The sequence below is a fragment of the Oryctolagus cuniculus genome, chromosome 6, assembly GCF_964237555.1.
Source record: "Oryctolagus cuniculus chromosome 6, mOryCun1.1, whole genome shotgun sequence".
Classification (NCBI taxonomy): domain Eukaryota; kingdom Metazoa; phylum Chordata; class Mammalia; order Lagomorpha; family Leporidae; genus Oryctolagus; species Oryctolagus cuniculus.
In genome coordinates, this window is record NC_091437.1 from 90,348,600 (window position 1) to 90,364,286 (window position 15,687).

The 15,687-nt window shown below is 37.1% G+C and overlaps 1 protein-coding gene across 2 annotated transcripts in view; it reads right to left on the reverse strand.

Moving 5' to 3' along the window:
• Positions 1 to 15,687, reverse strand: part of CYP7B1 (cytochrome P450 family 7 subfamily B member 1) — a 205,905-nt gene that overhangs the window by 31,158 nt on the left and 159,060 nt on the right. Inside the window, exons 2-3 of one of the 2 annotated variants that reach the window (XM_070075097.1) lie at positions 7,845 to 7,981; positions 3,214 to 3,303 (exon numbers count right to left, since the gene is read on the reverse strand). In XM_070075097.1, coding sequence (XP_069931198.1) covers positions 3,214 to 3,244 — 31 coding nt within the window. In that variant the 5' untranslated portion in view covers positions 3,245 to 3,303; positions 7,845 to 7,981. The remainder of the gene's footprint in view (positions 1 to 3,213; positions 3,304 to 7,844; positions 7,982 to 15,687) is intronic. The other variant, XM_008255573.4, reaches the window with a different exon arrangement.

Here is a 15,687-nt window from a genome sequence, read left to right on the forward strand (position 1 = left end):
TCCCAGTGGAAAGAACAGGTCATCAAAGAAGGAGGTACCTTTCTCTGAAGGGAGGAGAGAACTTCCACTTTGACTACGACCTTGTCTAAATATGATAAGAGTCGGTGAACTCAAAAGGCTTCCATATCCTTGGCAGCTCATGACAAGAGCCTAGGGTGATTACTGATGCCATAAACAAGAGTGTCAATTTGTTAAGTCAACAACAGGAGTCACTGTGCACTCACTCCTCATGTAGGATCTCTGTCCTTAGTGTGCTGTACATTGAGATTTAATGCTATAACTAGTACTCAAACAGTATTTTTCACTTCTTGTTTCTATGGGGGTGCAAACTGTTGAAATCTTTACTTAATATATGTTAAACTGATCTTCTGTATATAAAGAGAATTGAAAATGAATCTTGATGTGAATGGAAGGGGAGAGGGAGCGGAAATGGGGAGGGTTGCAGGTGGGAGGGAAGTTATGGGGGGGTGGGAAGGCATTGTAATACATAAGGTGTACTTTGGAAATTTATATTCATTAAATAAAATTTAAAAAAAAAGAGGAAAAAAAAAAAAAAAAAAAAACAGGAGCAGTCTGAAGCTGGGACCTGGAACTCAGTCTGAGTCTCCTGTGTATGTAGCAGGAACTCAACTATTTGAGCCATGACCTGCTGCTTCTGGGGTTTTCTTAAGCAGGAAGTTGTTATCAAGAGAAAAACTGGAATTCAAACCCAGGGACTCCAATATGGGTTGCAGGCTTCCCAAGTGGCAACTTACCCACTATGATCAATGCTTGCCTTGGAAAAATTTTCAACTTTAAGAACTGATTGGATGAATGCACTTTTGTTTTATAGTTTTAAAATATGATACAAGTTTTTAAAATATGTGAATGTATGTATGCTCATTTCTTTCAATATAAATGAATCCTATGATTTGAAGTTTACCCCTCCATTTCACTTGATTAAATTAATAAGGTTAGCCAAACTAGGATGATGATAAAGATGTAAGTGGCTGCTCATTCTGGTCAAATCTCACTGCTGCCTTCTACAAACTAAATTGGATTATTTACTTATTTATTTATGTAATTTTTGCCCTGGGGAGAGCACAAAGGACTCAACTGGATTTGGGCCTATTTTATGACACCTGTTTTACCATAGCAGCGTAACTAAATAAAATTGCCAGCATCTACTTCACAAGTAATTGAGAAAAATCAGTTATTTTATTTTGCAAAATATGTAATTTTAGGGAAAGCTATGTATTTTCACAAGTGGTGATTCATACTTTCCTGCTTTCACTAAATTAAAAAGTATTTTGCTAAGTATCTTTAGAGTTATTTTAAATTATTATCTAAAATTCAGAGAGTATACAAAAAAGATTAGTTTGTATGCATACAGTCTTGAGAAAATATTTTGTATTATTTTCAACATATTTTCTACATTCAAATAACTTATGTGTAAAGGCAAAAAAATATAATCAGACTAGACAGCAAGAGCTACCTATTGTTGTGCTGACTCCATTAGAGGCTGGAGGCTTGCTTTGTCTATAATTACAAATACGTATGTGTCCTCTCTCCTCCCCCTTGTCTCTCTGCCTTTCTGTCTCTCGCCTTTCTCTCTCCTTTTCTCTCTCTCTTTCTGTGTTTCTTTCTCCCTCGCTACTGGAGGGCAAACTCCTTGGGAGGGAGGATATGAGAAGAAACTATGAGGTTAATTTCAAATAAAAAGAATAAAAATTGAGTGTGGGAAAGCTGTTTAAGTTTGCAATCAATTCCTATTAAAACAGTAAGAAATTATTTGTATATGGATTCTGTTCTGATTAGTTTAAACCAATTTTATAGCTACAATTCTCACTATTTTCAAGGTTCTTTGCACTTAGAATTTATATTGTATTTTCTCTCTTCCCTTTTTATTTTAATTTTCTTCAACATCAAACTACTGTGTTTCACCTACTATCTTTCTGATTGAGAAGTGGATTGCTATAGAGGCAGACATTTTGTTTCTCTAGATTTTACTTTTCAAGTGATTTGGAAGTACTAATAACCCTGGAGATGTTAGCTGGCTTTCCAACTTTTAATCTTCAGTATAAACAATTTAAGCTAAGTTTTCCAAAATTAATATTAATTTAAACCATCTGTCCACCATCTGCTAATGTGAGATGCAAAACCACAGTTTCTTTGTGATCTTTAATCAGACAGTTAGGAAAACACATATACATTCATAAAAGGAATTAAAATTTTTTAACAAAGGAAATTGTCTGAAAAGTTATTGTGAAAACCAGGTACTCATGGAGCAAAATTAACTTTTGCTCCAGTGTGATTTTATGTAAATGAATGCCAAGTGTCAACAGGCATGCTGCCTGGTTCACAAAGATCGCAAGGTAGACATGATATTTTTTTCCATGTTTTCAAAAGAGAAGAGAATGCTGTCAGCAGTTGGTATGAAATATTGATTTAAAGAACTTCAGAGTTTGCATTTGTCTAAAATATAAATGTCAAAATGGAGCCCGTGTCTGCAAAATTACAATATCAAATCATCCTTTTGAACATTAAATTTGAAATAAGGAAAACATTTTTAATGTGCTCCTTGTCAATTATTTTATTCAACTTTCTTTTTACAAACTGACTGGACCATACAACATTAACTCTGAATTCTAAAACTTGAATATAATCCTTTACTAACTCAACTGAACAGCCTTTTCACACCCTTCAAAATTATTTCTATAGAAAGGTAAGGATACATGCCTTGAAGTATGTTACCCAATGACTTATATACAAGGAATTTGACATCTGAATCATCATAAATTGAACTTAGATGTTCCCATTTCAGATATTTGGTTGTACATAAAGATACAGCCACGAGAATTCAGGAAAAGTATTTGGCTTTTTGGAACAGAAATGCCCAATCAATCAATATGAGATAAATATGAATTTTAGAGAAATTTTCCATATGAGCTTTTAACCTGTGTTTAGTTGGTTCTCCAATAGACTATTTTTAAAATTTCAAACTGAAAATACTATATGGGAGAGTACACTTGTTATTTTTGAGGATGACCACATTTACGTACTTGCCCTCTTATTAGGGAGATTTCACGAACTGTTGACAATGACGTGCGGTGGAGCTTCTCTGGGGTGACATCTAAGGAAAATGATTCCACTGCACCACCACACAAAACCAATTAGAGAACTATTTTCTGCGACAGGTCACGAATTTACGCGGTTTCTCATGAAAAGATGTACCTTTTAATTTCTTTATTAAGATGACATCCATGTCCCTTGAGACTTTTTCGGATGACAATCATTTGCTCATCAGGCAAGAACATATACTCCCTGAAATCACATGTAGGACAAGAGTGGATGACTTTGTTCTTCATTTCACATTTTCCAAATGAGCTACTTTGCAAACTGATCAAAAGAACCATACATAGTAACTGCATTTCTTGATGGGAATTTATCCAAAGTCAACTTAGAAGTGGAAGGGAAGTAGCAGCACCTGTTCAAAGGTAGTTAGCTACCACTGAGTTCAAAAATATAACCATGGTCAATTATTTAGCATTAGCAATTCAGTAAGCTCCTCAGTATCTAAGATTAAGTTAACTGTCAGCAGAAATGGGATGTTTTTTGAAAAGTGAATAACATTATTCAAATCTGTCACAAGTTTATGCTTAATCCACTTAGGTTATTTTTGTATAATGTATTTAAAAAGAAAAAGTGAAAATTTTAATAATTTGCTGTGCCTACTCATTAGAGACCAAATCTGGTTTTTTAAGGTGAGGAAAGTGAAGAACCTAGTTTATATCTTGAAGCGGAAAACTTACTTAGAGCCATGATGTTTATTTGTATTAAAATATTTCATCATCTCTGAAGTGTTAGGAATTTCCCCATCAAATATTTATTGTGAATTAATCAGTGCTAAGCTCTGAACCAAATGTTGGTAATAGAGGAGCTAACAGAATAATGAAGGGAGACAGACAAGTGAATTAGCAATAAATTTACAATGTACTGAATGCTGTGACAGAAGTGATGCTGGGAATAATTGGACCCTGGAGAAGAGGCACCAATTGCAGGAGGAAATGGCCAGCAAGAGCATTTGGGAAGTACTGTGTGGCCTCGAAAGATAAGTTAATGTCAGTGAGGGAAGAGGAAGCATTCTGGCAGGAGGAAGAGCAAAATAAAACACGGAGACGCAAAAGGGTATGGTGTGTGGGGAGGAAAGTTAAACAACACGGGACAGTAATTGTGCATTGTTAACAGGCAAGTTATAATAGAAACTGGGTTGGAGAGCTAAGTGGAGCCTGGATCTTGGGGAGCCTGGTGAGCAAGAAATAGCCTTCTTCTGTTTCTAAGAGGCATGGTTTTTCCCATTTCAGTCTTCCTGAAATCAGAGTGCATATTATTATTGTTGGAATAGACTTGTCAACTGCCAGGCAAATGAATAAGTTGTGATAAAGCTACTGCCTGTTCTTGGGAGCACTAAAAGATGCAGATGACATCATCCAGCTGAATCATTCCCTGCTCCCCAAATATTACATTAAAACCATTGCCCTGAAATGAAGCCACTGTATATACTGAACGGTTGCCTCTGACCCTCAACAAAGTAATTACAGTTGGAAGAAAATACTGGCTCTCCAGGAACAGAACAGAACATTCCCAGACTAATTAGAGAAAGATATAAAGGGCTGATGATGATGTAGATGAGGACTACTCAGAGTCAATGAAAGAACTAGAAAGGTCAAAGTCAAGAGAGTCAATGGTGTTTTCAGTGATTCAGGAAGGAATGAGAAATGGTCATGGTGAAACCAGGTAGGAAAGTCTAGTCAGGTGGACCTGTGAATGATGTCAGCAAGACAGAAGTCTGATGATGAGTAAGAGGGAGCTATCAGATGAGCAACAATAGACAGCTCTCTTGAAAAATCTAAATGCAAAAAAGAAAAAAAAAAGAATAAAGAGTAACTAGAAGAAGAATGTAGGCAAAACTTAAGCATGGGGGCTGGCGCTGTGGCTTGGTGGGTAAAGCCACTGCCTGCAGTGCTGGCAGCCCATATGGGCACTGGTTCGAGTCCCAGCTGCTCCACTTCTGATCCAGCTCTCTGCTATGGCCTGGGAAAGCAGTACAACATGGCCTAGGTCCTTGGGCCCCTGCATCCACATAGGAGACCCAGAAGAAGCTCTTGGCTCCTGGCTTCGGTTCGGCACAGCTCTGGCCGTCATGGCCAATTGGGGAGTGAACCCGCAGATGGAAGATCTCTCTCTCTCTCTCTCTCTCTCTCTCTCTCTTTCTGCCTCTCCTCTCTGTGTGTAACTCTCACTTTCAAATAAGTAAATAAATCTTTAAAAAAAACTTAAGCATGGTTATAATCTAAATCTAAATCTAAATAATAATATAATAAAGGGAAGGACTTAAGAGAAAAAGTTGTAAGTAGGAAGATACCTCAAAGAATTTATGGAAAAATCTAATTACAAGAATGAGTTTATTTAGCTGCTGAAAACTTTGCTTTCATAATGCCCGGAAATGTATCACAGTGCTGGGGCTCAACTATTCATGGCTTTCAAACTGAACTTTCTGAAGTCGCCTCATACCTAGTTGAAAGCAATGAATCATTGTACAGATCATGATGCTCCTCTTGGGCAGAGAAGGCAAGAAGTCATTGGGTTATCTTGAGCATTCTTTGGAATTTGATAAAAGGTGGCAGGGACAATTGTGAAACATACATACACCTGGTAGGTATGTGGAGATGCCAGAGCAATGACACCTGATGTCATCAATTACTTTACGAGGCAAAGAAAAGAGAGTAAACTGTCTTCCCAGAGCCCAGTGAGAGCTGGAGGCTGGTACACAATCTTTTCCTCCCATCCCACCAGCAACATTCAATCAGAAATCAGTTGGCAAAGGCGCGTGGGTAAACTAGTCTGTAGAAATCTGCTTTTTGGGGGCCAGCATTATGGCTTAATATTATAAACTGCCACCTGTACTGCTGGCATCCCATATGGGCACTAGTTTTTAGTCCCAACTGCCCCACTTCTAATCTAACTCCCTGATAATGCAATTGGGAAAGCAGGGACTGATGGCCCAAGTGCTTGAGCCCCTGCACCCACATGGGAGACCTGGAAGAAGCTCCTGGCTCCTGGCTCCTGGCTCCTGGCTTTGGCCTGTTCCAGCCTTGGCCGTTGTGGCCATTTGAGGGTGAATCACTCCCTCTCTCTTGTAAGTCCACATTTCAAATAATTAAAAAAGGAAATCTTAAAAAAAAAAAAAGATATCAGCTTTTTGGGCATGGACAGGACAGCCAAAAGCAAAGGAAGGGACTAGCTAGCTGATAAAGATGGCCACAATCAATTTCTTCTGTCTCTCCACATGTACTCCTGTGAAGTGCAACTCTGCCACTGCTCCAGGAAGAGTAGAGTCTACATGTGTTTTTTCTGCCCTCGAATCTGGGCTGTGCTGTGATTTGCTCTAATAGAATCTGGTAGAAGTGAGGTTTGGCAATATTTGAGCCAAGGCCTCAAGCGACCTTGTAAGCTTTCCTCTGCCTCCCTTGAACTGCTAACTGCCATGTAGGAAAGTTTTCTTGAGGAGGAAGGGGTATAAAAGGGAGGCCCAGGGAGATGTGATGAGGTCATCTTGGGCCTAGCCTGAATCCAGACCTTCCAATGGCCATTATAGGCACATGAGTAGTGAACCAGCAAGTGGGAGTGCACGCTCTCTCTCTCTCTTCTCTCCTTCCCTCCTTCTTAAATAAATGAATAATACAGAAACAAAAAAGAGGATGAGCTAAAACATTCTAGTTTCTCTTCCAAGCTCTATGATGTTTAAGGGAACTAGTGATCTCTCTGTTTGCTGTTTGGTAACTACTTTATTGAAGTTTAAGGCATCATGAACATTTTGACATAAAAATTCATTCCAGATCAGTGAGTGGAAGGTATTACAGGGTGACAGAAGAGAAATTAGTATGTGGAGCATAGTGCATTTTTAGTGTAGCAAAACTACTCTGTATCATACAATAATGGTGGATATGTGACATTAGACATTTACCAAAACTCAAAGATCTGTATGACACAAGGAGCTGACCCTAACTTATCATGAGCGTTTAATAACCTTTCAATATTAGTCTTTAGTTGTAATGCATATACCACACCCCTATAGGATATTAATGGTCTTGAAGAGGAGAGAAGGGATATATGGGGAATCTCTGAACTATCTACTAAGTTTTCTGAAAACTTAAAACTGCTCTACAAAATAAAGGGAATTATAGTTGTTTTTTTTTTTTTAAACTCTTCTTAAAACTAAGCCAAACCAAGCCAAATCAGAATGACAGGTGATAGCAGTAGAGTGAGGTTTCTTAGGTACCACCAAGAGGGCTTTACATTTATTTATGCATTTGTTCATATAAGTGGCAGGGAAGGAAAGAGAGAGGAGAGAGAGAGAGAGAGAGAGAGAGAGAGAACATTCCCATCAAGTGATCACTTCCCAATTACCCACAGTGGCTTGGACTGGGGGCCAAAGCTGGGAGCCAGGGAGCCAAGAACACAATCCAGTTCCTTGTTGTAGCAGGACTCAGCCAGTTAATCCATTGTTGCTGCTCCCCATGGTCTGCATCAGTAGGAAGCTGGAGTCAGGAGCAGAGCTGGGTGTCCAATCCAAGCACTTATACAGGATTCAGGTATCTTAACAACTAGGAAAACCCTAAACCTGGGTAACTTGTGTTTTAGTGTGAGGATTACTGTACTCAAAACTCTCACTTCCTTTCGTATTAGCTGTACAAATAAGATGGTATTCAATAAATATTCTTCAGTTTGCCTAGAGAAAATTATGATGACATTATAGAAAAGGTGTTTCATTATAACATACACATCATAGAAGTGCTTCTTACCCCCCAGGAGAATAGTGAAAATGTCTCCATGTTGCTTTTGAAGACTTTTCAGGAAACCTAAGGGATCTTTTTGGAATTTCAGTGTCACTCCAAGATAAGGAATCCAGCCTTTTATCAATGGAGGTTCACCAGCTCTCCTACATGGAAAAAAAAAAAGATACAAAAAAAAATCAAATCATTTTATTGTAATACATGTGCTACTTATTCATCCATTCATCCAGTCAAGAAATGGATTGCATGAATTGCACAGCTTCTTCTAATTCCTTAATTCAAGAATTCTTATATAATCATAGACATGTGGTTCTTTGCTGCTCCAATATGTATGGTTCTCATGCAGACAGTTCAATTCACAAGTTTTGGTGAGCAACTTTCTTGAGAAATTGTGTCTTGCAAGACCCAAATGGCTACTTGACAGAGCAGTCACATTCCGTTTTATTTCTTTCATGTTCAATTTCCATCATCATAAATAGGCACCTGTAGACCTGTAATGCTGTGACGAAGGGGAACTCTAGGAAACTAAATCAACTCTCATACAATTCATTCTGTGAAATTGTCAGTTTAGTATAATGCTGGTAAAAACAAATGGTCATGGTCAGCTTCTTGGTTTCTGGTTTGTTTGTTCTTTTTTTTTTTTTTTTTTTTTTTCACAGTCATGTTATAAATGCTGCTTGACAAATTTAGTCAATAAAACCCAAACTTAGTTTTGACTAGCACTTGTGGTTGTCTGCAACGTGCCTGGTGGTATGCTATGGGCCAGGCCAGATCCAAATTTTAGTTAAGTTGCTTGTTGGAAATTAGGTTACTATTTTGTTTTACATTAGCACTGTGATTTTATATGTATTGAGCCAATCAAACTAACCTTACTTCATTTTTAACAAAAACTTCATGCAGGCATTTAGGTCTTGCCACAATTAAGAGTACGAGTTTATTTTTAAATTAATCTTAAGATATCCTCAATATTACATATTGAAGGCTTAGAGAGATGATACATTATAGGATTCACAGTTCTTAAGAACCACTTAAGTACTGAATGTAATAAACAGAGGTGTGTTCTTTATAATGTGCAAGTTGTATTAAAGTGTTTATTGCACAATTTTTCACTGAATTGATTGATCACAGAGTTAAGACCTAGTTGGCACTGTGGGGACCTTAGTCCGATCCCTCATTTTTACAGGTAGGGAAATCTCAAGGCCTGGAGGGCAAAAAAAATTTCCTAAATCATGAAATTACCCAAGGGCAAGCTGTGCATGAGGATGCAAGTCTTGGAGCTGCACCTGAAGCTCTAGGAACATTTCAGTCAGTCTGGGAACCTGATAAAAAAACCCCTTCAAAGCAGCTTACCGCCTGAACTGACAAACACCTTCAGTAAACACTGCTGTGTGTGAATCTGAGAGCTCCCGCTGTGCTCTGGGTGTTAGATGTGTAACTGCCAAAGCAAAGCTCTTTGTTATCAGATGTCAATTAGACTGGAACTGCATAATCAGAAGAGGGGTAATTAATAATCTTGAAAAATCTCTTAAGCTGTTGAAGACAATAAAAACCTCAATGTTATTTCCATGAGATGTATACTCTAATATATTCATCTTTGAAATCTTTTATTCAACACTACAAATGAATAAGATTCTTTGTTAAATGTTAATAACAATTTGACAACTTTTAAAACATAGGATGCATCCTTTATAATACGACGAGTTAGATGAGTTTCTTCTGTTTCTAAAATCTATAATCTCAGTAGAATTGCCCTTTAAACTTCTTCCTAGGCATTTATTTGGCAAGCTGATCTAGAGTTTATCCCCTGCTCTGCTCTGGACCAACACACACAAAACAAAACAAAAACAAAAATAAAAATAAAAGCAAAAAAAACCATTTTATCCTAAAACAGATTAAAACAAATATTCAAAAGAACCCTGATTCTCTGGCCCATCTGTGAGGATGACTTATACTAAAGGCAGTGTAACCCATTTTGATTAATCACAAGATATTACTAGCTCAGACCTAATCAAAGATCAAGATTATGATCATACCAGCATGGACTTTCATGTAGGTAGATTAACTCTATCAGAATCTTTTCTTTCTCCACAATTCAACATGAGAGAATTAAATTTAAAAAATAAACATCAGATTTTTCAAGGATTAAAAATTAAAAATGAATTGGACTTGTGATAGAAGGAATGATTTTGCTTTCCCTTTTCAGAAGATGATTTTATTTAATACTAATTCAAATACAAAAACTTAGAATAGACACATATAGCTCTTATTCTTTACACTTTTCCCCAAATTTTTTGAATGCAGCATCTAAGCAAGGGGAGATTTGTGTTTTTGAGAAATATAACAAGCTACTGCACCAGTTCATGTTATACACAAGATTCAATAAGAAGAAACTGCACTATGATTGCAGAGTAGGATTCTCAAGTGAGAAACTGCCTTAGCTCACATACTTCTTATCACTGACATTTTAAAATCATCAATGTGATCTAGTTCACAAAAATTTTCTTTTCCACATTAACTCTCTTCCATGGTCTACTTTTACTCTGTTTGGTTTAATGCTTGAATGTTGTATTGTGACAAAGATTTAGAAAGGCTTTTTGTCATATTCTAATTTAATGCAACTAATTTCATCCTCTATGCTCTGTCATTCAGTCAAAAGCTGTATTCTTCATGGAGTTTCCACGGGGTGGGGGGTGGTTGGGGCTCAGAGATCTAGGGGAATATTAACTCAACATCCAGAGTTAGGGAAGCACATTAGGAAGCTACTTTATTATTACAAAGAACAGAGGATCATCATTTCTTACAGCTGTGTTTATTTTGGCAGCAGTAAGCTTAAGACTATTAAACACCATGTCAAAACTGTGCATATTTTCGGGAAAAAATATTGTCCTAGTGTCCTAGTTCGACTTAGGACCCATTGAAGATAGATAACAGAAATCTGTCTTCATCAGTATATTTGTAATATGTATTTAGGGAGGAAAGACATCACAAACATGCTCCAGAAAGGCCTGTTGACACACGGCACAATGCAAATACTGCTGTTTGCTTCTCTCATGCCCTGTGACTTTGAAAACAAAATGTCTGTTATCCACCACCAAGTGAGAATATCAAGGATGCCTAATATTTATTGGGGGATCAAGTTCCAAAGCATAAAAGAAGTAAGTCCTACAGCAATTATGAGTCATTAGTCATACTTCCACTTAATCTCATTTAAATAATATGCACTCCCTCAAATCTTCTTCTTCCTATTTAAGGGACTACCAAGACACATCTAAGAAACTATAAAAAGTATGGCTAGAACATACAAATGTTCTCAATAATTAAATTCAAGTTCTAAGGATACAAAATTGCATCAGGACTTGTAATTTCTACTATACAAGTTATAGAGTACATCTTAAATGTGTAAAATATTGGTACAGTTCAGATTAATCTGGAAGAAAGTATTGGAGAATAATCAACAGAGAACAATTATAAACTATAAAACATGTTTAAGACGTTTCCCATTAGTTTAAAATAATTTAAAAGATTGGACTGACAAGAGTATTTGGCTTCTCACAATAGCTGAAGTTTATATATATCACACTTGTAGTTAAATAAATACGTAAAATATTTGGTTAGTGATCTGTTGCACAATGTTCCCATAGACATATACAGCCCAATGCTTTCCACCACAACCCATACCTGCCGTAGTAATTTCTTCTTTTCCCTCTTTCCTGTAATCATTGTAGGCTAAGTGCCTAGGTTATTGTAATAAGCTCTTAACTAAGTGGTGAGCTACCCTTATACCTGCACATCAATTTAGAAAAAATAAAAAAGTATCTCCTCAAAGTCTTTGAATAAATAATTGTATATTATTTGTAGCAATGACTTAGCAATTTATATTTTTCTGAATTAATGAGGATTTGTGTGTTTGTGAGTGTGTTCATGTATATATAGTTATAATTTCAGAAACTATATAATTGATGGGCATTATAGTATCTGTAATACTTATAATCTTGATCTTGAACAAATTTTGTTGAATCAGGAAGGTTTTTTTGGTAGGTATTTTCTTTTTTTCATTTTAATTTAATTACTTTTCAAGAGATTCAATGTGATTTGTAGATATAAGTCTAAGAACATATTCCCTTCTTCCCTACCTCCCATCCACACTCTTTCCTTTTTAATTTTTTTTTAGTTTTTGAGATAACATATTTAAAATTTATAATTCAGTAAAAAGGCTTAACACTTCATAGAATAAGAAGTTTAACAAGTAAAAAGCAAAAAAAAAATCTAGTTTACTAGAAATATAGACAAAGGCTATAAACAATAATTGAATGGAAAAATGACCATTTCACTCATATACAGTTTTTTTTGGTCAATTAGTCAATCGTACTTTCTTTCAAAGAAATAGAATCAATGATGATGTAACATCTAAACATTTTCTGTGTCGTTACAAGATAATAGTTCATTTAGACTAAGTCATTTCTTCTCAACAATTTATGAACAGGAATAATTTTATGCAGATTGCAATGCAAATAATTATACATTACTTTTTTAGACTCTATTAGTTACTACAGAACAGGGGAAACATGGTATTTGTCTATTCAGGACTGGCTTATTTCACTAAGTATAATGATTTACAGTTGCACCCATTTTGTTGAGAAAGACAGGATTTCATTGCTGTTCTGTCTTATCTTTCCATAGCTTACTTTGGAAAATGTAATTTGCTTCATAGTGACTCTTATGACTAAATTCTATTATTTTTTAAGAAAAGGATTTGTTTATTTATTTGAAAAGCAGACAGAAAAAGAGCAAGAGCAAGAGTGCATGCACACATGAGAGAGAGAGAGAGAGAGAGAGAGAGAGAGAGAATCTTTCACCCACTAGTTCACTCCCCAAATGCCTACAACAGCTGAAGTGAGTCAGTCTGAAGTCAGGAGCCAGGAAATCCATCTTGGTCTCCAACATGGGTGGAAGGGGCCCAAGTACCTGGATCGAATTTCAGCTCCCTTCCTGAGTGCATTAGGAGAAAACTGGAATCACAGCTGAGAACACTTCAGTAAGGGATGGGCTCTACCCAAAGATCTAACTGAGGAGACACCCAGAAAAGCTAAAGAGGACCAGTGTGAACACCTGCACAACAGAAAGGAAGAGAAAGACTCTTAAATTTTATTTAATATTTATACAAAACAGACTAAGTTTTACACTAAAGCCAGTATAGAGTCACTCTGCTGAAGGACATTGAGGATAGATGCAGATGGGCTGTGTTCATGTGGTTTTTTTGGATAAAGTCTAAGAGTCTGCATTTCCCACCCAATGATTGGAGCAAGAGGGGAAAAGTGGTGACCAAGTCCTTCCCATTGCAGCATTCAGAGTGCTGACAGAATGGGGCCAACAGCCCTTCCTGACCCTGATGCAATCCCTAAGAGAGTTATCAAGGGAGATGTTACTAATGGCAGATCTAAAGGAGGGAACAGGCCTGGCAGACACCAGCTCAGGGCTGAGGTCACCTCCAGGGTTAGCTGGCTTCAGACCCACACCTGCTCTGAATCAGGGATCACAGGAAGCCTGGCAGCTGTGTACAATGGGATGAAGGATGGGGACACTCTGGCAGGACTGGTGACTGCAAAAGCTACTTTTGAAAAGTAGGAGTTGGGGTGAGGTTGTTAATGGTTGCAAGTTTGTAGGCTTACTTGTCACCATTCATCCCCAGCAATTGTTTCTATAGGGAAGGAGGGAGTGAACCAGTGGATAGAAGACCTTTCTCTCTGTCTCTCCCTCTCTCTCTCTCTCTAACTCTACCTCTCAAAAATAAATAAAATTATTTTTTTAAAAATTGATTGTATTCCATTGTGTGTGTCTACCACATTTAGATTGTTTCTATATATTTATTACGGAGGGTAGCACTGCAATGAACCTGATACGCTAATATCCCTTTGAGATCTTGATTTCATGGTTTTGGAGAAATACCCAGAAGTTGGACTGAAGAATTATACGGTACTTTTATTTAAATGTTAAAGCAGCCTCATATATGTGTAACAAATCTCACTTGCTCATGTTTTATAATTATTTCTATACAGTGTTGATGTCAATTTGCAATTATTTTGTAGAGGATTTTTGTATCTATATTTATGGGAGATGTTGGTCTGTAATTTTCATCTTATGATGTATTTGGTCTTGATATTAGGCAATGTTGGCCTCATAGAATGAGTTAGAAAGTATTTCTATTTTCTAGATGAGATTATAGAGCATTGGTATCTCTTTTGTCTTTGAATGTTCAAGAATTCACAAATGAAACCACCTAGGCTTGCTGCTTTCTGTGTTGGAAGATTACAAATTACCAATGCACTTTCTTTAATAGTTATATATTTTATTAATCTATTTCTTCTGGTGTATCTGATGACCACCAATAAAGTAGGGCTCCTAGGACATTTTAATATTTCAAACTAGTCCTCTCTCTATTTCCAGCAATTAGTCAACTGCCCTTCAAATGTTCTACCCATTGATGGCTCCAGCAACAGTTTCTGTCCCCATTAAGTTGAGATTCTCTGTATTTTCCTGTCTCTCTACCTTTCAGGCAATAGTTTGCCCTGTGACATCAATTCTCTGATGGATCTAAAAAGAGCTGTGGATTTTCAGTTTGTTTATCTTTCTTCTTGTGAAGATGGAAGCGATGCCTTCCAGCTTCCATGTGCCAGACCAGAAAGCAGAAACTGAGATTTTTATGGTAGTTTCTTATTTGCTTTAAATGATTGATAATCAGTTAATAATTAATGACCAATTAGAGTAGTACAATTAGGCTCCATTTATAAAAATATCTAGATTTGCATTTCCTTTCTTAAACAATAAACATTTACTGAAAGTCTGTTGGGGCTGGCATTGTGGCACAGCAGGTTCAGCCGCTACCTGCCGTGCCAGAATCTCATGTGAGCACCAGCTTAAGTCCTGACTGCTTCATTTCTGATCCAGCTCCCTGCTAATGCTCCTTGGAAATCAGCAGAAAATTGTCCAAGTTCTAGAGCCCCTGCAACCCATATGGGAGACCCAAATGGAGTACTAGGCTCCTGGCTTCAGCCTGGCCAGAGTAACTGTTTGGCCATTTGGGGATTGAACCAGCAGATGGAATATCTCCTTCTCTTTTTCTTTCTGTAATTCTGCCTTTCAAATAAATATATAAATAAGTAAATATCTTTTTTAATCTGAATTTTAAGGGGCAAAGTAGTGCTTATGAATTTAAAGACATAAGGAGACATAACTTGATTGGAGTTTCTCTGTCCTCCTCTCATTGTCTCTCTCTCACTTTAAAGATTTTATTTATTTATTTATTTGAAAGCAGAGTTACAGAGTGAGACAAAGACGGAGACCTTCCATTTGCTGATTCACTCCCCAGATGGCTGCAACAGCCAGAGCTGAGCAGATCCGAAGTCAGGAACGAGGAGCCAGAAGCTTTTTCTGGGTCTCCTACGTGGGTGCAAGGGTCCACGCACTTGGGCTATCTTCTACTGCTTTCCCAAAACACAGCAGAGACCTGGATCAGAAGAGGAGCAGCCAGGAAATGAACTGACACCTATATGGGATTCTGGCTCCGTAGGCAGAGGCTTAATCCACTATGCCACAGTGCCAGCTCCAATTAATTCTTAAAAAAGAAGGAAATCTACAATCTGCAACAGCATGGATAAACCTTAAGGACATTATACTACATGAGATAAACCAGTTACAGAAAAATAAATACTACATAATTCCACTGCATGCAATATTTACAATAGTCAAATTCATAGACTCAAAATGTAGAATGGTAGTATCAGGGACTGGGGTAGGTGAAATTATATTAATAAGTAGGCCTAGGGTTTTAGTCAAGCAAGAGGAATTCATTCTA